General features: G+C 47.5%; 1 protein-coding gene across 1 annotated transcript in view; it reads left to right on the top strand.

Moving 5' to 3' along the window:
• ITGB3 (integrin subunit beta 3) overlaps positions 1 to 23,480 on the top strand; it is a 58,830-nt gene that overhangs the window by 23,724 nt on the left and 11,626 nt on the right. Inside the window, exons 3-12 of the mRNA XM_047757678.1 lie at positions 3,812 to 4,007; positions 5,579 to 5,831; positions 7,324 to 7,486; positions 8,528 to 8,689; positions 12,321 to 12,416; positions 12,834 to 12,923; positions 13,586 to 13,720; positions 14,876 to 15,305; positions 21,218 to 21,440; positions 22,657 to 22,757. Coding sequence (XP_047613634.1) covers positions 3,812 to 4,007; positions 5,579 to 5,831; positions 7,324 to 7,486; positions 8,528 to 8,689; positions 12,321 to 12,416; positions 12,834 to 12,923; positions 13,586 to 13,720; positions 14,876 to 15,305; positions 21,218 to 21,440; positions 22,657 to 22,757 — 1,849 coding nt within the window. The remainder of the gene's footprint in view (positions 1 to 3,811; positions 4,008 to 5,578; positions 5,832 to 7,323; positions 7,487 to 8,527; positions 8,690 to 12,320; positions 12,417 to 12,833; positions 12,924 to 13,585; positions 13,721 to 14,875; positions 15,306 to 21,217; positions 21,441 to 22,656; positions 22,758 to 23,480) is intronic.

Below are 23,480 nucleotides of genomic sequence, written 5' to 3'. Positions count from 1 at the left end.
CCCCATTAGGAAATGGGGGTCAGGAAACCCCCTCCAAAACATTTCTCCCCCTTCGCTGATGCAGCTTGAAGATAACACGATGGCCTTGCTGTTCTCACTGTGTCCTGGTCTCCCCCTTTCTTCTCTCCTTCAGCACCTTTGTCCTGGAAAGAACCAGCTCCTCAGGGCATCTTGGTCCATCCAGTCATTGCCTTTTTTGGAAAGTTTTCTCCCTGGGACTTTGTGGGCAGCTGGAATCAGAGAGGCAGTAGGGACTTTTGTGAGCAAGAAAGAGGCTGCTTCCTGAGGGAGAAGGGTCCAGAGAGATGGGCAGGAGCAGCAAGACTTAGAGCACGAAAACGGCAGATGCTCAGGTTTCCCCTCTGCCGTTCTGTCCCTGGCTGGAGCTAGGGGAGGGGATTTTCATCTTTCTGAGACCTGGAGGAGCTATGACGTCCTGGTGGAATCTTTGGAACCAGGAAGGTTAGGTCTCACACACTGCTTCCCATTGCTGATGCCATTTCTCCACCTCATACCCGTGAAGCTGAGATGAGAAAGAAGGAAGTTGCTGGCTTCTGGAAGCTCTTTCTGTGTTTTGCCTGGGTGAGGGTGGTCCTCACGCTGTTAGTCTTTGTCTGTTTAGGCTGCCGTAACAAAAATACCACAGACAGGGTGGTTTAACGACAAACATCTATTTCTCACCGTTCTAGAGGCAGAAAGTCCCTGATCCAGGTACCAGCAAACCAGTGTCATAGATGGCCATCTTCTCTGTGTCCTCACATGGGGCCTCTTTTTTGTTGGCCTTGCCCATGGCATTCAGAAGTTCCTGGGCCAGGGATTGGACCCATGCCACCGTAGTGACCTGAGCCACAGCAGTGACAACACCGGATTACACTCTTATTCATGAGGGCTTCACCTCTTGACCTAATCAACCCTAACTCGTGATGGCTCCACCATCACCTTGGAGGTTAGGATTTATTCTTTTTCTTTTCTTTTCCTTTTTCTTTTTTCCTTCCTTCCTTCCTTCCTTCCTTCCTTCCTTCCTCCTCCCTCCCTTCCTTCCCTTCCCTTCCCTTCCCTTCCCTTCCCTTCCCTTCCCTTCCCTTCCTTCTTTCTTTCTTTCTTTCTTTCTTTCTTTCTTTCTTTCTTTCTTTCTTTCTTTCTTTCTTTCTTTCTTTCTTTCTTTCTTTCTTTTGTTTGTTCTTTTTAGAGGTTAGGGTTAGGGTTTAATGTATGAATCCTGGCGGGATGCAAACGTTCAGTCTGTAGCACTTTTGGTGTTCATGTTTACATCCACGTGGGGAAGCCCTTGTGTGTATCAGAGGAGGGCTAGGTGGGAGAGGGAGAGGGACTTTGAGCTTTGTGAGGCTACAGAGTCCTGGTTTTGAGTGTAAATGGCTTCTTGTAGTCCATCCCTTTCCTGGAAACACGGCTTCACCTGAGGGTCTGAGGAGGTGAAATATCACTTCTCCTCCCCACACCTCCCGTATCCCCATCTTGCATCCTGTCCCCTCCCTGGGGTATCCCAGGGTGTGGCTCTTCCTGTGACTCTCTCCTTCACACTCCTCCTTCTCTGCCTTTATCCCCACTCTACAGAGAACACAACACAACTTATTTTATGAGGATAATTACGGTCAGGCAATCTAGTCAGCAGCTCACTTCTGCCACTTTTTAGCTCTGTAACTCTGGGCAAATTACTTAACTTCTCCAAACCTTCGATATCTTACTTTAAGATTGGGCTCCTTGGACTTCTCGTGTGGCTCACAACAAGATTGAGCTCCTCATTTGTGAAACCTTCTGTCTCATGTTTGTTACTTGTAAAATAATAATAGTTTCAGCATTACAGAACTATAATCAGGAGAGTTGTAATAATCCATGTCAAGTGCTTATTATGGTGCCTGGCATGCAGTAAGTACTCAATAAATGTTAACACTAGTTGTTCTGGGATATTGGTATGGGTTATTCAGCTGACTTCCAGAAGTGGTTGTGAGAGGGAGGTGGGTAGAGATGCAGGGGGTTGTGGGGTCGAAGGCCTAGATATTGTGAAATAGGTCCAGGGAGGGGTTTTCTAGCTTTCCAGGCTAAGTTTGCTGAATGTCAGAGCAGGAAGGGACTGACCAAAAATGCCATGTCATCTAACCCCTTTACTGAACAGCTGAGGACACTGAGACTCAGTGGAGTGAGATGACTTATTTGAAGTCATAGGCTTGTTCGTAGCAGACTTAGGATTGAACCTGTTTCCTGAGTTGCAGTGTTCTTTCCAGTGCAGCATGTCCCCTATTCGATACTCAGGTGTAAACACACACACAGAGCTCCAGAGGGCTGAGGGATACACGTCAGGGTGTTTGGAGGGGAGCTCCATCTGCCCTTTGGCCAGAGTGAGGGAGGAAGCTGAGAGTGAGAGGACTGGCTCTGGTCAGTGACCTGACATCATAGGATTTGCCCAAGCTTGTGAAGTTTGTTCATAATTTATAATTATCCAGGAACTATTCATGGAACATATCCCAATAATTACTAACATTTACTGAGCACTTACTTCATGTGGGTGCCCTGCTATGTGTTTTACATGCACTGTCTTGTGTGGTCCTACAGAACATCTCTGTGAAGGTGGGGCTGCTATTGTTTTCATGTTATAGATGGGGAAATGGGGCCCGGAGAGTTTAGGTGACTCACCCTAGTAACTAAGGCTGAGATGTAGTCTCAGCTGATCTGAGCTTTTAGACCCTACTCTCTGCTGCCTCCCCGTATCCCCCCCCATCACCTTTGGGTCAGTCTCCGTTGGGTGCTGGGAATAGAGAGGAAATAAGGTACACATAGTCCCTGCCCTCATAGATCTCACACCCTAGCCAGTGTCTTAACACAGCAGCTTCCAAACTGCTTTGATCCTAACCAGCAGAAAGAAATACATTGTGGGAGTTCCCCTCTGGCTCGGTGGGTTAAGGATCTGGCATTGTCACTGCTGTGGCTTGGGTCACTGCTATGGTGCGGATTTGGTCCCTGGCCTGGGAAGTTTCATATGCTGTGGGCGCGGCAAAAAAAAAATACATCATGTATCGTCATTTATTATTCATAAGTATGCCCTTAATCCCCAATCTAAAAACATTTCACAAAACAATTTTTAGTTTTGCTAGTTATATACATTGATACTTTCTATTTTGTCTTTCTTTTTTTTTTTTTTGCCATTTCTTGGGCCACTCCTGCGACATATGGAGGTTCCCAGGCTAGGGGTCTCATCGGAACTGCAGCCGCCGGCCTACACCAGAGCCACAGCAACGCTGGATCCGAGCCACTTCTGCGACCTACACCACAGCTCACGGCAACGCCGGATCCTTAACCCACTGAGCAAGGCCAGGGGTTGAACCCGCAACCTCATGGTTCCTAGTCAGATTCGTTAACCGCTGAGCCACATCGGGAACTCCTGATACTTTCTATTTTGTTATGTTGCATTTTATTTAATACATTGATGACGCACTGCATTAATGATGACACATTAACACATTGAGACCCACTATACTGATCTTTGGCACCCGTGGGTGGGTTACATTTTTCAGTTTGAAAAACACTGGTTCAACAGGCCTCTTATGTACTGGCCATCTTCCTACCTAACAATCCATAAATGGCACTCATCCAATCTTTCCGACGCCTCAGTTTGCCCATTCTGTACAACAGGCCTGCAGACTACCTTAGGAAGGACCACACGAGTTCTTTTATGTTGGTTTAGCTCCAAAGTGCTGGGTAAACTCTAGGCTGTTTGGCGGTGGCAGAGCCCGCAGGAAGTAGAGAGCAACCACAGCTCTGACCATGGGGCTTCCCTTGGGCTCCTGTCTTACAGGATCTGCCTCTGGGCACGCCCCGCTGTAACCTGGAGGAGAATCTGCTGAACAATCACTGTAACCCGAAGTACATTGAGTTCCCCATCAGTGAGGCCAGAATCCTGGAGGCCAGGCCCCTGAGTGACAAGGGCTCTGGAGACAGCTCCCAGATAACTCAAGTCAGCCCCCAGAGGATCTTGCTCCGGCTCCGGCCAGGTAGGGGTCTTGCAGGGTCTTGCATGGAAATGGAGTGGGAAGAGGAGGATGTGGGGAGAAGTGTGGGTGGGAGAATGGAAAAAAAAAAAAAAGATTTGGGGACCTGAAGACAGAAGATCTGAGTCTGAATCTTGACTCTTCTGTATATTAGCTGTTTGATCTTTGAGCAAGTAACTACCCTTCTAGCTTAATAGCTACTCAGAAGTGTTTGTTTCTTTGTCTCCCCAATGCCTGTTTTTTGTTTTTGTTTTTTCCTTTTTTGGGCCACACCCAGGCTAGGGGTCAAATCAGAGTTATGGCTGCTTGCCTATACCATAGCCACAGCAACACCTGATCCTTAACCCACTGAGCAAGGCCAGAGATCCCAACCAGCATCCTCATGGCTACTGGTCAGATTTGTTTCCACTGTGCCACAATGGAAACTCCCTTCCCCAATGCCTGGGGAAGGGAGTTTTACCCAGTGTATAACTTTATGTTGGTGCTCAAATGAGGTGTAAGATGAGAGAAGTTTGGAATGAGGCAGGGGCTTGCATAGGGGTAGAGAAAATAGGGGCAGGAGACCCTCAGAGGAAGGGTTAGGCTAAGAAACAGGCTTTTTGCGGCATTGATTTTTTTTTTTGCCTTTTTTTGGGGGGGGGGTGCTGCCCCTGTGGCGTATGGAGGTTCCTAGTCTAGGAGTCTAACCCGAGCTACAGCTGCTGGCCTACGCCACAGCCACAGCAATGCCAGATCTGAGCCGAGTCTTCGACCTATACCACAGCTCACGGCAATGTGGGATCCTTAACCCACTGAGCGAGGTCAGGGATCAAGCCCACAACCTCATGGTTCCTAGTCGGATTTGTTTCCGCTGTGCCACAACTGGAACTCCTTGAGGCATTTGATTTTGACTTCACAATTAAATCAAGAATTTAAGAATGTACCTTCTACATGCAAGACGTGTTGGGTACAGTGGGATTCAGAGAAGGGAGGGACATAGTTCCTGCTTTTAATAGAGTCTGAAGTGTAGTAGCTGCCGGCATTTCTGTGACTCAGGGTGGTGGACCCTTCAGACCCGGAGGATTAGACAGATGGGGATTTTGAGAGGGTGGCAACTTTTAGAATGGAAAAGGAAAGGTTCAAAATAGGAAGTCAAGGAGCTCCCGCTGTGGTGCAGTGGTTAACAAATCTGACTAGGAACCATGAGGTTGCAGGTTTGATCCCTGGCCTTGCTCAGTGGGTTAAGGATCCGGCGTTGCCGTGAGCTGTGGTGTAGGTCGCAGACGGGGCTCGGATCTGGTGTTGCTGTGGCTGTGGTGTAGGCTGGCAGCAACAGCTCCGATTAGACCCCTAGCCTGGGAACCTCCATATGCCGTGGGAGCAGCCCTAGAAAAGGCAAAAAGACAGGGGAAAAAAAAAAAAAGGAAGTCAAGAGATTGAAAGAGGAATAGAAGTGCAAGGGGAGAGGAGACGGGACCAGGGCTTTCAAGTTTAGTTTGATCAAGAAGTTACTTCATTCCGACTGTGTCCAAATTTACTTAATTAAGTCTTAGAGGGAGAAGAGGAGAAAGAATTAACGTCTTTCTACCTTGCAGATGATTCGAAGAGTTTCTCCGTCCAAGTCCGGCAGGTGGAGGATTACCCTGTGGACATCTACTACTTGATGGACCTGTCTTTCTCTATGAAGGATGATCTGGAGAGCATCCAGAACCTGGGTACCAAGCTGGCTTCCCAGATGCGTAAGCTCACCAGTAACCTGCGGATTGGCTTTGGGGCCTTTGTGGACAAGCCTGTGTCACCTTACATGTACATCTCTCCACCACAGGCCCTCAAAAACCCCTGCTATGAGTAAGTCTCTCCTCTAGAAGCCAGCAAAACATCCTTCCCCTCTGCCCCAGGCAGGTCCAAGTCCTGCTCCCTATTTCTAGTTCTAGAGTGGCTTTGTTGCCTGCCTTCTGGACAAATGATATCTCCTCTCTACCTTGGTCTCCCTGCCTGGCAAGCGCCAACCCATTGATCTAAAAATGTTATATTAATAGAGTCTAAGGCTGTTTGGAGACCTAGAAAGAAAAATTCATCAGCTTCTTGGTTTTGGTCATAAATAAAGAGTAGACAAGTGAGAATAGGAGGGAAATGAGATCAAAAGTAGAGAGAAATTTATGGAAAGGTAAATAGAGGAATTACGGTTTCAGAAGGATTGGTTCCACTGTTATCGTCATCACTGTCCTCATTATCAAGACTACGAGGTCTTCAGAGTTAAAATGCAAGGAATTAAGTCCTAGAGGAACATAAAAGGGTGGAAATGAGGGAGTTCCCATTGTGGCTCAACAGATTAAGAACTCAACTAGTATCCATGAAGATGCAGGTTCTATCCCTGGCTTCACTCAGTAGGTTAAAGGATATGGCATTGCCATGAGCTATGGTGTAGTCTGCAGACACGGCTTGGATCCGGTGTTGCTGTAGGCTGGCAGCTGCAGCTCTGATTTAATTCAGCCCCTAGCCTGGGAACTTCCATATGCCACAGCTGTGGCCCTAAAAAGAAAAAAAAAAAGAGTGGAAATAATATTTATTGAATTCTCTAATAGCATAAATTGATGTGTCCCTCTGTTGAGACTTTGGCTTACAACTGAATGGATTATTTATTTAATTGGCGGAGACTAAGAAAATTCATGGGTTATAATTTTGAATGAGCCTGACAAGGTATGAATTTACTTTGTAGAGTTGGAAGTTATATGGTACCTTCTGTCTGTGTTGTAAGTTTCCCCAGTAAAGATGTCAGCCATCAATTCAACGGATAAACCATTGAGCTGGGGACAGAAATGCTCCTGTTTGGCCCAGATCTATCAGTTTATTGATAGCTCAGGGCCAGTAAGTTATTGCCAAACTTTTACTTAATTGTTGTGTTAATGTTACTTTAAAGAAGTATGAGGTGATAGCAACATCAACTAGAGCCTCACTCTGATCTAAGATCTTTACATACATTAACCAGTTTAAGCCTCCCAACAACTCTTATGAGATATGTGCCATCATGTCCTCATTTTTTTAGAGGTTAGGTATAGAGAAGCTTGCATAGGGTCCCATGACTAGTAAGTGAAGGAGCTGGGATTTGAACCCAGGCAATCTGATTCCACAGTTCGCTCTCTTATCCTCTGAGCTAGCCGGAAGTAAAGTCAGTGTGATGCTTTAGGTAATTTGAAGGATTTGGAGTCTAAGCTGTCTGGGTAATTGTAGTTGTATAGAGCTGGCCTGGGCAAACCACTCTCCCGATCTGTCCCCCTCTCTTCCCCTCCCACTCCTTTTCCATCAGCTGTCTGCTTAAATGATCTCCTTTCCTCCCTAGTATGAAGACCACCTGTTTGCCCATGTTTGGCTACAAACATGTGCTCACACTAACTGACCAGGTGACCCGTTTCAATGAGGAAGTGAAGAAGCAGAATGTATCACGGAACCGAGATGCTCCAGAGGGTGGCTTTGACGCCATCATGCAGGCTACTGTCTGTGATGTGAGTTTAGAGGGCATGGAGTGCCCAGTGTGATTGGCCCAGATCAAAATGGGGCAGGAAGAGGCTCAACTGTGGGGATGTCTGTGTGAAATAAGAGATAGGAACCAAGCAGAACTTCGTACATTATGAACCAGAAGTTGCTCCTGATATGCAGTCTCTGCTTGTATCTGCTCCATGGTGAGAACTGTTATGTTTTGGAATCTTAGTGGTCTCCGATGTTTCCTGAAGAGAGCATCTCCCCACCTTCTCTGGAAGTGTCAAGGCTGGGTTAACTCATCTCAGCAAAGGGGCAGATGTTCAGACGGGATTTTTTTTTTTTTTTTGTCTTTTTGCCATTTCTTGGGCCGCTCCCTCGGCATATGGAGGTTCCCAGGCTAGGGGTCTAATCGGAGCTGTGGCCACTGGCCTATGCCAGAGCCACAGCAACACGGGATCCGAGCCGCGTCTGCAACCTACATCACAGCTCACGGCAACGCCGGATCATTAACCCACTGAGCAAGGGCAGGGACTGAACCCGCAACCTCATGGTTCCTAGTTGGATTCGTTAACCACTGCGCCACAATGGGAACTCCCAGATGGGATTTTTTTCCTAGCCTAGCCCGGCTCTGCAGATGCAGGTGGGTTTCTAGATGGGCCATGTAATTATCATTGAAAAAGTTATATTTGGGAATTCCCTGGTGGTGCAACCAGTTAAGGATATGGTGTTGTCACTGATGTGGCTCGGATTGCAGAGATCTCTGGCCCAGGAACTTCCATGTGCCACAGGCATGACCAAGAAAAAAAAAAAAGAATAAAAAAAAAGAAAAAGTTATTTTTGGAGTTGATGTATGTGTCTTTCAGCTGCTTAAATTATTTAGCTATGAGCCTATTTTCCCAAGAGAACAGAAACCCCTGAGTTGGAAAGCTTCAGCTTGTGTTCTAAGGAGTGGGACTGAGGCCCTTCTCCAAGACAACGCTTCAGACAGGGAGCTCCTTAGGTCTTCGTTTCCTACCAGTGACATGGCTAAAGCTGCTCTCTCTCTTTTGCCATTTTTTAAACAGGAGAAGATTGGCTGGAGGAACGATGCATCCCACTTACTGGTGTTTACCACCGATGCCAAGACCCATATAGCGCTGGATGGAAGGCTGGCAGGCATTGTCCAACCCAATGATGGACAGTGTCATGTTGGCAGTGACAACCATTACTCTGCCTCCACTACCATGGTGAGATTCTTGGTACCACGTGTGCTCCCTCTTCACTCTGGCCAGGACTGCTCAAACCCAGGCAGCGTCTTTGTGTGAATATGAAAATGACAGCCCTTCCTGTGGGCCAGGTGCAGGGCTTTGTTCAGCCTGCCCTCAATTCTCCCATCTACTGGATACCCTCATCCAGGGTACAACCTGCACAACCATTAGAGATGGTCCTGGCTGTGATCAGTGTTTCCACTTCCTCCAGCACCAGCAGCAGCATCATGGCTTCCAGAATGGGCCCAGAGGACTTCTGCAGGTCCAGTGGAGAGCAGGCTGTCCTGTCTGGTGTGTGTGGATTAGCCCCTTCTTGGAATATCAGGCTCACTTGTGGTTACTGGAAGAAGACAGAGGAAAAAGAGACAGAGATGGTCAAAAGCATGAAGGGCCAGTCCTGCGAGGACAGGTTAAAGGGCTCAGAGTCATTCAACTGGAAGACTAAAGGATGGTTTAGCTGATACATGAGAAGACTTTTAAAAAAAAAATTATTTATTTATTTAATGGTTTTTAGGAAAGCCTGCAGCATATAGACGTTCCCAGGCTAGGGATCAAATCAGAGCTGTAGCTGCCAGCCTGCGTCACAGCCACAGCAACATGGGATCTGAGCTGCATCTGCGACCTACACCACAATTCACAGCAATGCCGGATCCTTTAACCTACTGAGTAAGGCCAGGGATCGAATCTGAGTGTCCTGGATACTAGTCACGTTCGTTACCACTGAGCCCACGATGGGAACTCCTAAAAATTTATTTTTTATTGAGGTAACATTTGTTTATAACACTATGTGAGTTTCATGTATATAATACTATTTTTCTACTTCTGTATACATTACAGCATGCTACCACCAAAAATCTAATTTCCGTCTGTCACCACACAGTTGATTCCTTTTACCCATTTTGCCCTCCCCCTCAGTCCCTTCCCTTCTGATAACCACTAGTTTATTTGAGAGGACTTCTTATAAGTTGTTTTCCATGTCCATAGAAGGTTAAAAGAAAAGTTTACATTGAAACAAGAGGAACTGCAGTAAGCCATGAAGAAAATGTATAGACCGGCAGAAGGCTGAATATCTAGGAGCAAGTGTGAATGCTTTTGAAACTGACAGCACTAACGACCTGAACCTGGCCAGAACACAGATTGGGACTTGAACCCACTTGCCAGGACTTAAACCCAGCCAAAATCTAGGTCAGGACTTGAACACAAGTGCCAGGACTCAACCCAGCCTAGAGCCAGATTGGGACTTAAACCCGTAGTTTTCTTTCTTTCTTTCTTTTTTTTTCTCTTTCTCTCTCTCTTTCTCTCTCTCTTTCTCTCTTTCTTTCTCTCTTTCTTTCTTTCTTTCTCTCTTTCTTTCTTTCTTTCTTTCTTCTTTCTTTCTTTCTTTCTTTCTTTCTTTCTTTCTTTCTTTCTTTCTTCTCTCTCTCTCTCTCTTCTCTCTCTCTTTCTTTCTTTCACAATGATCATCACAATCCAATTTCACAGGATTTCCATCCCACATCTCAAGCACATCCCCCCATCCCCCAAACTGTCTCCTTTGGAGACCATAAGTTTTTCAAAGTCTGTGAATCAGCATCTGTTCTGCAAAGAGGTTCAGTCTGTCCTTTTTTCAGATTCCACATGTCAGTGAAAGCATTTGATGTTGGTGTCTCATTGTATGGCTGACTTCACGTAGCACGATAATTTCTAGGTCCATCTGTGTTGCTAAAAATGCTGGTATTTCATTCCTTTTAATGGCTGAGTAATATTCCATTGTGTATATGGACCACATCTTCTTGATCCATTCCTCTGTCGATGGACATTTAGGTTGTTTCCATGTCTTGGCTATTAAACCCATAGTTTTATTTTTTTATTTTTTTATTTTTTTTGCTATTTCTTTGGGCCGCTTCCGCGGCATATGGAGGTTCCCAGGCTAGGGGTCGAATCGGAGCTGTAGCCACCGGCCTACGCCAGAGCCACAGCAACGCGGGATCCGAGCCACGTCTGCAACCTACACCAGAGCTCACGGCAACACCGGATCGTTAACCCACTGAGCAAGGGCAGGGACCAAACCTGCAACCTCATGGTTCCTAGTCGGATTCGTTAACCACTGCGCCACAACGGGAACTCAAAAACCCATAGTTTTAAATTTGAGTTACTTACACCAGGTCTGGACTCAATAAGGTTCAGGTTCTTTATGCCTCAGTGCAGAAGGAATTCAGCAAGAGACAAAGTGATAGGCAAGAAACAGATTTTTTAAGATAGGACGCTTGTAAGAGATGCATGCAGGTAGGCAAGGAAGCTCTGCCCCCAGGATCTCATGGGTTGCAGTTTTATAATCCAAGGGGAGTGGGGTGTTGGAAAGGCCCACCTCTTCCTTTTTGGGAGTAGTAGCTCCTCCTTAGTATCCAGTAAGGTGTGTATTCAAATCAGCTGAAGGGCGGTCCTCAAACTCTTGCCCTTGGTTTGAATCAGAATGCAGGCCTCATCCCATCCCCCACCCAACGACCTGAGGCAATTCTCGCACCTCCACTAGTCAAGCAAGCCTGCCTTGTTCTGATGGCTTTCTTGAACTTATAGTGGTCTCCCAGCATCCCCCAGGTTTCCCTCTTTATCTGCGATCCCCTATTGGGACTTCTACAACCACCTGTGCCTACTCCATCCCTATCACTTTGTCTTTTAAAGACAGTGTAGCAGCTACTTCATCTAGGTGGCTTAAAGGTACACCTGTGTAAAGGCAGGAGTCTGAGCTGGATGATCTCACGAGTCCCCTGCAAGGTCCAGGATCTCAGGGACATGTTCACAGTTCACCAGCATTCCCACTGTGGCTTGAGTTCCTTGGTGTCAGCCATATCCAAGTTGAGTACAACTAGGCAATGGATGAGTCCGTAACCATTGACACCTTGTCTATGCAGGGCCTTGCCAGGGGATGAGGCAGATAAAGACACTATATAAGGTTCCCAGCCTTAGAGAGTTTTTGGTTTAGTTGAGATGTGGTACCAGTAACACAAGATGTGGTACCAGTAACACAAGATGCATGGTTAATGCTAACTGAGTAGAGAAGTTAGTAAGGGCTTTACGTATTTTAAGGAGGAAAGCTCATCATGAACTGGGATGGTCACAGGAAGGCCTCCTGGAGAAGGTGGGACCTGAGCTGGGTCCTAAGGAAGGAGGAAGATTAGCACAAAGGCCACTCCAGGTGGGAGGATGAAAGTGGGCCAGCTGAGTGGTAAGTGGAAGGGGGAGAGAGGTGAATGATTGGAAAGGAAGGTTGAGATCACATGACAGAGGATTGCGAGCACCAAGCCAGGGAATTTGTCAGTAGCTGCAAAACAGAAGGAAGCTTCAAAACAATGTGGCCTGGCAGCACCTGGCCCACAGAAGCTGCTCTTGGTGTGAATGCATCAAATTCAAGTAAGAAGGAGGTGCTTAGTTTTGGCACCACCAGCCTATACCTCTTCATTTATCTCTGGAGTTCACAACTTACTTTGTGTTTGTGTCACGTTGATTATGGGTGAACAAGTTTAAGCCTTACCATGGTCTGAGCCACAGCTCATATTAGCTAAGATCTAAGAATTCAGGGATGTATGTGAAGAGACATCTTAACTAACCTCCACACCCTCCCTTTTTACAGGATTATCCTTCTCTGGGGCTGATAACTGAGAAGCTATCCCAGAAAAACATCAATTTGATCTTTGCAGTGACAGAAGGTGTAGTTAGTCTTTACCAGGTGACTTTGCCTTCCTGGAGCGGGAATGGGGCCTGTGATGGGTGGACCTATCTCAGGGAACCAGCCCACAGTAGCTTCGGCCATGGTACCCAACCAGAAAAGATCCAGGAGCTGATAATTCCTCCTGGTGGCCTCTCTTCTCGAACCTTGAACCTAGCAGGGTGGGGGTATTGCTGTTTGCAGTGGTGGAGGGAAGTAATTTGGTGGGTGGGTGTGTGTGTGTGTGAGAGAGAGAGGGGTTCTCTGTAATTTTTCTCAGGGCTGAAAAACTGCTAGATTTATTCCTAGCAGTGACAAGTAAAACGTCCTCCCTTTTCCTCAATTTTCATTTCAAGACCCTCAGTCTGATTTGGGGAGGGCTTTTGGAGACCACTACCTTCACCCGTCATCCCCGGACATCTTTGTCTTCCTTTCTAGAACTACAGTGAACTGATCCCAGGGACCACAGTGGGGGTGCTGTCCTCCAATTCCAGCAATGTCCTCCAGCTCATTGTGGATGCTTATGGCGTAAGTGTCTTATGCCAGGAATAGGCCTGCTAAGAGTCCTTTTTACTTGGTGTTACCCTGGAGGGCTCAGATTTGAGAGTCCACCACGCAGCCTTCCCTGCCTTCCTTTTGTTCTTCTAGAGGCCATGTGATAGCCAGCACTGAGAGGAAGGCAGCCTTCTGAAACAGAAATGGCTCAGAAAGGAGTGCTAGGGAGCCTTCGGAACAAAGGAGGAAGGGCTTAGGGAAGGTGGAAGGGAAAGTGGATGGGGCAGGTGAGGTACAGAGTGAGGGAGAGCTGGGCTCCAGCAATAGAGAAAGAAGGCAGCTGAACCACGGGGAATGCGAGGTTGATTAAAAATTATGTAGAAAGTGTTACTTTCCAAGGTGACCAGTGTTAGCACTCCTGTCTTACATGACCCTGAGGCCTGCAGGAGGGCATAGCTGCTTTAGATTTTACCCAGATTCATCTAGACACAAGTGGAGAAAGAGCAGGTCCTGGGCAGGAAATAGAGCAGGAAATAGGGTCCCAGGGAAGCTCTGGCAGCTTCTAGGTGAACCTCAGCACCGGGCGTGACAGGTGAGTCTAGGACCACCTGGCAGGTTTTGCTTGAGATGGAATTGGCTCCTACTCATTTCATCTCAGCCCATTTTCTTATCTTCTCTTGCCCTTTTCTGATCAGAAAATCCGCTCTAAAGTGGAGCTGGAAGTGCGTGACCTCCCCGAGGAGCTGTCGTTATCCTTCAATGCCACCTGTCTCAACAACGAGGTCATCCCAGGCCTTAAGTCTTGTGTTGGACTCAAGATTGGAGACACGGTGAGGTGGGCTGGGTGGGGGCTAAAGCTGCAGCTTTAACCCTCCCTGTGCCCTGGAGTGTCCATGGGTACCCACCCATTCCTTCCCTATACCTTCTTCCTGGACATCCTTACAAGTTAGATGTGGTAAAGCTGCCAGCCTTCTCCTCTGAGGCTTCTATTGCCTAATTCTTCTCTATCATTAAGTAACTTCAGGATTTTGAAAAACTTGTGTTTACATTACCTCTATTTATGCGCCATTGATTGCAAATGAAAATATTTCTTACTTTCACCCTGCAACCAGTCTCCAGCACTGCACCCCCCGCAGTGTATTTCTTTGCTTCACAGCATAAGATGACAGGGTCCTCTAAATACTTAGTGAGCACCGACTTTGTGCCAGGCATTGTTCTAGCTGCTGAAGATTTGGCAGCAAATGGAATAGGCAAAAATACCCACCTTCATGGAATATCAGAATACAAATGTCCAGTCCCTCTGTGGCTTTCCTTTCTTAGTGGTTGGTTTTCTTCCGCTCCTGCCTTAGAGGAGAGGGGATGGTGAAGGGAGTGGGAAGAAAAAAGGGGGCTATCTATAGCTATATGATTTATATCATCTCTGTCCATATTTCTGTCATCATCTATCCATCCTTCCGTCTATACATTCTAGGTACATGTGCACTCACCCTAGCAAGAGATAGTGGCCTGAAATGTATTCAATTGCACAAGCGATGAAATGTTAATGTGGCAATTGAACAGTAGACCCCGAACCTGTGGTTGGCTACTGTGTGGCATTGTGTAGTGCAAAACAGTGCTTTGTGTATCTTGATAATAGTATGTAATCAGTTCTAGCTTAGTTGGTCAAGGTAGGGTGTTTACAAGATCACAGGTTCTGTTTCACTTGAGCTGGCTTATTTCATGTATGGAATTAAAAAACCTACCTCATGACAGTACAGTGTGTCTGTGCTCAGCCAGATATGTCACAACTGCACAACTCTCCATAGGCTTTTGCTTTGGCATTGCAGATGCTGGTAGCTGGAAGGCTGAGGAACGCCAGCTTGCTGGAGGATAGGACACCCAATTTGGGTATTCCTGGGCAGGGCAGGGCACAACTTCTTTCCCTCTGGGGCTGGAATGTCAGCAGGGTCCACCCATGTCTGAATGCAATCTTACTTTCCATCCAGGTGAGCTTCAGCATTGAGGCCAAGGTGCGTGGCTGCCCCCGGGAGAAGGAGAAGTCCTTCACCATCAAGCCTGTGGGCTTCAAAGACAGCCTCACTGTCCAGGTCACCTTCAACTGTGACTGTGACTGCCAGGCTCAAGCTGAGCCTGACAGCCCCCGCTGCAACAATGGCAATGGGACCTTTGAGTGTGGGGTGTGCCACTGTGGGCCTGGCTGGCTGGGGTTCCAGTGTGAGTGCTCGGAAAAGGACTACCGCCCCTCACAGCAGGATGAGTGCAGCCCCCAGCAGGGCCAGCCCATCTGCAGCCAGCGGGGCGAGTGTCTCTGTGGCCAGTGTGTCTGCCACAGCAGTGACTTTGGCAAGATCACAGGCAAGTACTGTGAGTGTGACGACTTCTCCTGTGTCCACTACAAGGGGGAGATGTGCTCAGGTGAGTAGAACTGCACCCGCTCTCCTAATCCAGGCCCAGTACCCACACAGGCTCATTCATCTGCTGCCTCTGGAAACATAAGCAGGCCAGAGCTTGAGGTGGGCACAGGAAAGCCGGGGCAGAGCTGAGTAGATGGTGGTCTACTCCAAATGGCACAAAACAGAAATAAGGTTCTCTTTAACTCCTCTCAGTTCCCTGTGTCCTTGCTTGAGGGGCAGAAGGAAGATAAATGAGTGTCTAGTCTTCTCTCCTAGAAGATCGTGGGAAGGCGTAGGGAAACGAGAGTAAAGATATTTTTCTTTTCTCTCTCTGCCTTTCTCCTAGTATTTTTTTAAAATATACTTTATTTATTTGGCCACACCTGTGGTATGGGGAAGTTCCAGGGCCAGGAATTGACCTCGGGCCACAATAGTAACCAGAGCCACAGCAATGACGTCAGATCCTTCACCCACTGAGTCATGAGGGAACTCCCCTTCTGCCAGTATTTTAAGTCACTGGTTCCTAATACTTTTGAAGATATGGACCAACCTCTTTTCAGTTAAAAAGAAAATCACCAACTGATGGTCATTAAAATTTTAGCATGTATAGATTTAGAAAATACATTATGAGACTATGTAGTGAAGTTAGTAACAATTATTTTACACTTTTTTTTTTAATCACAAAAGACATGGAAAATATATGCAAGATAGCGGAACACATTGAATGAGCCAATAAACTTAGAAGAATGACTGGAAAATAGTGATTTCTTATTAAACATTGGTGTTATCCCTGTTGGCATACTATTACTTTTTATACTCTAGATCACTATTGTTCAACATGGTGGTTATTTAAATTTAAGTTTAATTAAAATTTAAGAACATTTAAATCAAAAATAAATAAAAAATTTAAAAAATTAGTTTCTTTTTCAGGATCCGTATGTGGTTCATGGCTGCCCTCTTGGATGGCACTGCCATGGAGAGACCCAGTCTACAGATTGGGGATTATGATTTTGAGTCCTTCCACCTGCAGGATACTGAGTTGTCCTTCTCATTACAAAATGCAGTAACATCTTAAGGCTCACTGATTATCTCAAGAGCTGGTTTCTTCTTGCCCAAGCCCACTCCTGGGGTAATTCACCAGTTAGAAGAAATCCAACTAATTTTTTTTGTCTGTGCCCACAGCATGTGGAAGTTCTCTAGCCAGGGATCAAACTTGAGCCACAGCAGTAACCCAAGCCACAGCAGTGACCATGTCAAGTTCTTATCTGCAGGGCCACAGGGAATGCCAATGTGTTCTTCACCTGCAGACATACTGACAACACTCCCAGAGGCAATTAGGCAGTCTGTGTTGTTCCCGGGCACGGGGGATACATTTTTGCTGGGCTGTAACCTCTGTGGCTTAATATCCTCTGTGAGAGAGAGAGAGTAAAGGTATTTGTAAATTGCTTGGGACTGGTTTGTGGGTGTATGGTGAGGCCAATCAAACACGAATTATCATTGGCTTCTGGGATGATCAAACCCATGATCCAGATTGGCTTCTCTTGGATTGGAGTTTTCTAACTAGCTGAGCTCGTCCACCCAGATAATCGCTTTAACATCAGCCTTCAAAAAAGCTTGATGAGGGAGTTCTTATTGTGGCGCAGTGGAAACAAATCCAACTAGTATTCATGAGGATTCGGGTTTGATCCCTGGCCTCGCTCAGTAGATTAAGGATCCAGCATTGCTATGAGCTGTGGTGTAGGTCACAGATGCGGCTCGGATCCTGCATTGATGTGGCCATGGTATAGGCCTGCAGCTGTAGCTCTGATCTGACCGCTAGCCTGGGAACTTCCATATGCCAAAGGAGCTGCCGTTAAAAAAAAAAAAAAAAGCCAAAAACCCCCCAAAACCTTGACTAGAGGGAGTTCCCATTGTGGCTCAGTGGGTTATGAACCCGACTAGTATTCATGAGGATGTGGATTTGATCCCTGGCTCCACTCAGTGGGTTAAGGATATGGCATTACCGTGAGCTGTGGTGTGGGTTGCAGATGAGGCTCAGATCCTGCGTTGCTGTGGCTGTGGTATAGGCTGGCAGCTGTAGCTCTGATTTGACCCCTAGCCTGGGAACTTTCATATGCTGTGGGTGCAAACCTAAAAAGTAAAAAACAAACAAAAACCCCCCAAAACCCCACAAACCTTGATTAGAAAGTAAATCTGTCATTTTTTTTTTTTGGTCTTTTTTGTCTTTTTTTCCATTTCTTGGGCTGCTCCCTCGGCATATGGAGGTTCCTGGCTAGCGGTCAAATTGGAGCTGTAGCCACCGGCCTACGCCAGAGCCACAGCAACAAGGGATCTGAGCCACATCTGTGACCTACACCACAGCTCACAGCAACATTGATCCTTAACCCACTGAGGGATCGAACCCCTAACCTCATGGTTCCTAGTCGGATTCATTAACTACTGAGCCACGACAGGAACTCCAAATCTGTGTCATTCTAAACCATGCCCAAGTCATATCAAAATTCTCCTATTTATTACCTATAACATTGTTTCCTTTACTCATGCCAACAAAATTTTACAGGTGGATTGGAAAAAAATGGTATCCGAGAGATTAGGAGAAAGAGAGATCAGATACGCACACGCAGGCATATACAGATGGCAGTTTGAATTAGAGGGTGAGGCAGGAATTTCAATTCCTTCTAGTATTTAACAGCATTTACATAATATTCAAAGTACCAGAGGGAAGGGTTAGGTTTGATGCAGGAGAGCCATAAGTAGAGAAGGTAGGGATTGAGGGGAAGAGGGCCACACTGGGAGAGGCCAAGACATAGCCTCCTGTGGCCACCAGGGCTGGAAAAGGCCAATGCTCCTTCAGGGCCTGATGGTTCCTGGTCTGGTGTGAGGCTTGTGGGAGGGATCCTTTGGCAGAGCGTGTTTCCTTTGGCTGCCGGCCCCGCTGAAGCCACCAAACAAAGCTGCCTGGGTCAGCACCCCTGGTTCCTGCCTCCCAGCAGTGCAAGAACAGCTCGTCCTCAATATGCTCCAGCCTCTTCCATGAGGGAACCCCTGCAGCCTCTCAGAGGCCTCCCCCTCCCACTTGCTGCCAGGGTGTTGGGTGCCCACTGGCCTCAGGTCTGGACCCTGTGGTGCCATCATCACATTCTCCAGTGACAGCGACTCAAGGACATGTGCTCATTGTCCGCCTGCTCTGTGCCAGGCAGTCGGTCTGTATGGGCAAACAGGGGTCACACATGATTCCTGACCTGGCAGAGCTTGTAGCCTGACTCGCCGTAGTCTCTCCTTGGAGCTACTGGCTTGGTCTGTTCTTTGCTTCAAGCAGGGGCTCATGAGGGGGGAGCACTCTGACTCAGCCGCTGTTCTAGCCCCTGGCCTTCCCTGTCCTCTCCCCACCTCTGGAGACACAGTTCTTGTGGTCCCCCAGTATTAACGCCCCTCAAACATCAGGATATGCATCCATGTCCTCAGGGGATGCCTCCACCTACGGCATCCATGAACATCCATTGATCAGGCACCCACGTGAGTCAGCTTCTGACCCGCATGCTCCACCGTTGAGGGATAGGAAAGAGGCACGAATAAGACAGTTTTGTCCTCCACTAACCTAGCTGAGGAGAACTCCCAGAACCTGTTGGATCCTGGAAGTAGGGTGTCCTCAGGGAGTGTTAAAGGAGTCTATTGGAGAGAGATTTGGGGTGGGGGGAGCCTGGGTGGCTTCATGGAGGAGGAAAGGGTGGCTCATAAAGGAGAGCAGCGGAGTGATGCCTTAGCCCAGAAGGTCAAGCTATAGGGAGAGTGGCTGCATTCTTTCACCTGAATGCACAGTGAATGAACATGCATTCTTTTGACTCCTTTGACTCAGCCCTCCCCCACCCCTCCCTCCCTTCTCTTTCTTTCTCTTCATTTCCCAGCCCCCTCCCCTGACGTTCCCGTGAACCCAGGCTCAGCCACCCTTTGGCTGGAGGGGTGCCAGTCCTGTGACATTACCACACTGTGGTTTCCTTTTAAGGATTGGCCCTGCGGGGGCTTTGGAGTGAACCCCCTGGCTCTGGGTTGCCGCTTCCGCTCCCCAGCTCACTCCCTGGATGGTCTGGCAGACTGTCTTCTCAAAGATCACTTTGTTTTGCCTCACAAAGGATATACTATGGGACAAGGGTTTCTGAGGAGGCCTCTGAGCGCTGCCAGGCCTCTCTGGGGTCGCCCTTCCCTGTCTGGGTGCTGTGGCCAAAAGCTGGGTGTAGTGGACAGGGTAGGGTTCCCTTCTGCTGGCTGGCCCCCACATCCTCCAGCTGCTATTAGGGCTGTTGATAATACCTCACAGCTGCCCCTTCTCTGCAGAATTATTTTCAGCTGAACAGGTGCCGTCTTGCCCTCAGACTTTGGCCAAGGACTGAAGGACAAGGTGTTACACAAGGCCAGTGGCTTTACCTTAGGGTTATTGTGGTGCCTCTCAGGCTAAGGGCAGTCTCAGGCTGAGACCACGTTCTTGCCAGCTATCAACTCCTGCCCTGTCCTGCTTTTCTCCCTCCCTTCCGTTTCTGGAGCAAGAATCCTCACCACAAGATATACTTCTATGGAACCCAACCTCAAAATGCAGTCTTTCTTCTTTCTCCACCTTTCTGCCAGCCCAGTATCTCTACTCTCTAGATATATTTGGCAGCTGGGGCAGATGAGGTTATGTTTCCCATCCTTCTTGGGAAACCGAAAACTTCTTGCCAAGGCAGCAAAGTGTGTCTGAGTCTTGAATACCAGTGTGCTTCCTAGGACTGGTATCAGCCATCCTTTAGTGAGTGATACCCATCCAGAGGGACCTGTAGTGGCCAAGAGACATAGTCAGACCCACTGGGGTTGCTGGGGAGCAGGGGGTAACCAGCTGGTTCCTCTTTGAGCCTGGCTGTGTTCCACCCTCTCCTCCACCACCTTGGGGCCCATGTGCTCACACAATAGCATGGTTTTCAGACCAATGCAGGTTACTTCCCCTTGCTCCTGCCTTTCCTCTGATTAACAGTCAGATTTTTATTATTCATCCACTTCTTCCTGATTCAGAGTCCTGGATAATGAGTCACCTTTCTGCAGGGTTTAGGAGCCAAGTTTTAAAACTTTGTTAAATGAATTTTAGAGGAGTATAGTGTTAAGAGTTAATGCCTTCATGCAAGCAGTCTAACCCCTCATCTAGTCTCTCTCTCCCATCTTCTATATTATAGGAAGGCGAATGGGTCTTTCCTATTAAGGCTGTTGGTTCTTTGAGATACTATGATAATACAACCCAGAACACATGTTGGTGAACATTTATGTGTATTTTCCAGGAATTTAACTGGGATGTTAGCTGCATGATAGTAGGGACCTTGCCTGTCTTGATCACTGCTGAGTCTCTAGTGTTGAGGATGTTGTAGGAACTCAGTAAATATTTGCTGACTGAATGGATAAATAAACATTAATTTTATGCCTACTCTGTATCAGATGTTATGTTAACCACAAGTGATGGAAAAATGAATATGATTTGTGCTCCCCATCAGAGAGCTCATAACCCAGAAAGAGAAACAGATAAACAAGCAAATGGGTTGAACGTGAGGGTTGAAATAGAGGGGAAATAAGTGTTGGGCGAGCACATGGGCAGACCGTTGATTTGGCCTGGGGCGGGGGGTGGGGGGTGAGTCAGAAAAAGTGCCATGGGAGAGGAACATTTGAGTTGAACTTTAAGGGGTGAGTAGGAGTTTGGTAGTGGTTACAGGGTGAAAGGGCATCTAGGTAGAGGGAACAGCATGCAGAGGACCATGAAGCTATGAGGACCGCCCGGAGGATGGTGAGCGGCTCAGTGTGGGGGCTAAAGTGTGGCTGTGTCAGGGGGTGATGAGGGGTAAAGCCTGCAGCAGATCAAGCTATTATGCTAGAGCGGGGGCCTCACCGGCTAGTGTGCCCCTCTGGGTTGTGTGCTTTCAGGCCATGGCCAGTGCAGCTGCGGGGACTGTCTGTGTGACTCCGACTGGACTGGTTTCTACTGCAACTGTACCACGCGCACCGACACCTGCTTGTCTAGCAACGGGCTGCTGTGCAGCGGGCGGGGCAATTGCGAATGCGGCAGCTGCGTCTGCATCCAGCCAGGCTCCTACGGGGACACCTGTGAGAAGTGTCCCACCTGCCCTGATGCCTGCACCTTTAAGAAGTGAGTGGGCAGAAAAGTGAGATGGAGAGACTTGGTTGTCTGGGATGCGGGTGAGGGAGGGTCCCCAGACTAGGCAGGTTTTATCTGTTACTCACAGGCTTTAGGGAGAGGAGCCTCTTCCAGCAAATGACTAGCTTTTCTTTTTCCATTGAAAACTTGGGGGAAAGTTGAGGGTAGAGCCAAGCACACAGGGCACAGGGTAGTACCAGCTAGACCACAGCTGGAGAAACCTCTTTTGGGCTGGATTCTGAATTCCTGAGATGGGATGAGGACTAAACTGGGTAGCATCTGGGGAGTGTTCCAGTGCTGATGTTCTGATTCTGTGGGGGCTGTGGGGCTGGAGTAATGAAGGGTACTATGTGAAACAGGAGATGTTCACCACATTTTTAATTACTGACCTGGGGGTCAGAGGAAGCCCCCGTCAGCCCAAGTCTGTGGCATTGCTGTTTCTCTTACTGCTTTGAGCAGGGCTGGATTCATGGCATACAATCTGCACATTTATGCAGAACCCCATGCTTGGAAGGGCCCCACACTTCTGTCAATGCTCTGCTGTCATTGTTCTGAAATTCCTGATTTTTTTTTTTTTTTTTGCCCTTTTTAGGCCCACACCCACAGCATATGGAAGTTCCCAGGCTAGGGGTTGAATTGGAGTAGCAGCTGCCAGCCTACACCACAGCCACAGCAATGCAGGATTTGAGCCTCAACTGCGACCTACACCATAGCTCACACGGCAATCCTGGATCCTTAACCCACTGAGCAAGGCCAGGGATCAAACACACATCCTCATGGATACTAGTCAGGTTCGTTACCACTGAGCCACAATGGGAACTCCATGAAATTCCTACTAATTTTTGAATGAGGGACCTGATATTTTAATTTTTCATGGGGTCCCCAAATTATGAGACCAGTTCTGACTTTAAGGCTCCCAGAAGTGGCATGGGGTTCATGCTCCTGTCACAGTCTTAGATGGAACATGAAGAAGTTCAATGAAGTCACCTAGGAGATCCTGCCTACCAGGCTTTACCTGTGGCTAAGCAGGTAAATTTCCTCCTAAGTTCTCACCTCTGAACTCCAAGTGTGACTATCTGGGCCCCCAAGATGTTTTTGCTTGTGTGTTTTCAGAACAGTTTTCTGGGGTATGGTGGGCAGAGCCATACTGAAACACACTTAGGTGTGTTCCTTCATTGCCTTCATCCCTGTGTCCTCTCTCCTCTAGGGAGTGTGTGGAGTGTAAGAAGTTTAACCGGGGATCCCTCTACGAGGCAAATACTTGCAGCCGTTACTGTCGTGATGAGATTGAGTCTGTGAAGGAGCTTCGTAAGTTCGGCATGTCATAGAGTTACACATACCCAGGTTCTAAGTTCCTCTCAGTTAATTCCAGGACCTACTCAACTCTCATCTGTAAAATGGAAAAGTAATTCCTACCTCAAAGGCATGCTGTGCAGGCCTGATATACAGTAGGTGTTTAATAAATGCTGGCTTCCCTTAGAGTCCTCTTGCATCACTGCTGATTTGTTCCCCTGCTGCTTCCCAGAGCCCATGGACTCAGCAAAATGCTGCAAATAACTTTTAAAGTATGTATGAGCCAGGCAACCCTGACTTTACCACCCCAAGGAAAGCAAGATAAGTTGCCCCATTTACATATGAAGAAACTTGAGAGGCAAAGTAAGGAAGTAGTTGCCCATGATCCCCTGAGCTTAGTAGGCTAGTAAACATTTATAAACTTTACTTAACTAAGAGTGTTAAGCAATGCCCAGGCATATAGTTTTGCTGGTTTAGAGGGAAACCTTCACCTTTATGGATTTGTAGCCAAAATCACTAACCTGAAGCCCTTTGGGCTCTCTGGAGCTCCTCCTGGAGAAATATAGACCAAAAGTCTTGCCTGCAATTGTTCTAATTTGTATTTCATCTTGACTTAGAAGGAGATGATCTTTGCTGCTATCAGTACATCTGATGTTGTTATCTGGGCCTGCTAGTCATTGGTGGTGTCAGGGAGATAAGTGATCTCCATGAAGGCAGGAAACATTTTCAGTGAGAGCT

The sequence above is a fragment of the Phacochoerus africanus genome, chromosome 14 (assembly GCF_016906955.1).
Source record: "Phacochoerus africanus isolate WHEZ1 chromosome 14, ROS_Pafr_v1, whole genome shotgun sequence".
Lineage (NCBI taxonomy): Eukaryota > Metazoa > Chordata > Mammalia > Artiodactyla > Suidae > Phacochoerus > Phacochoerus africanus.
This window is presented reverse-complemented; position numbering and strand designations above follow the sequence as displayed.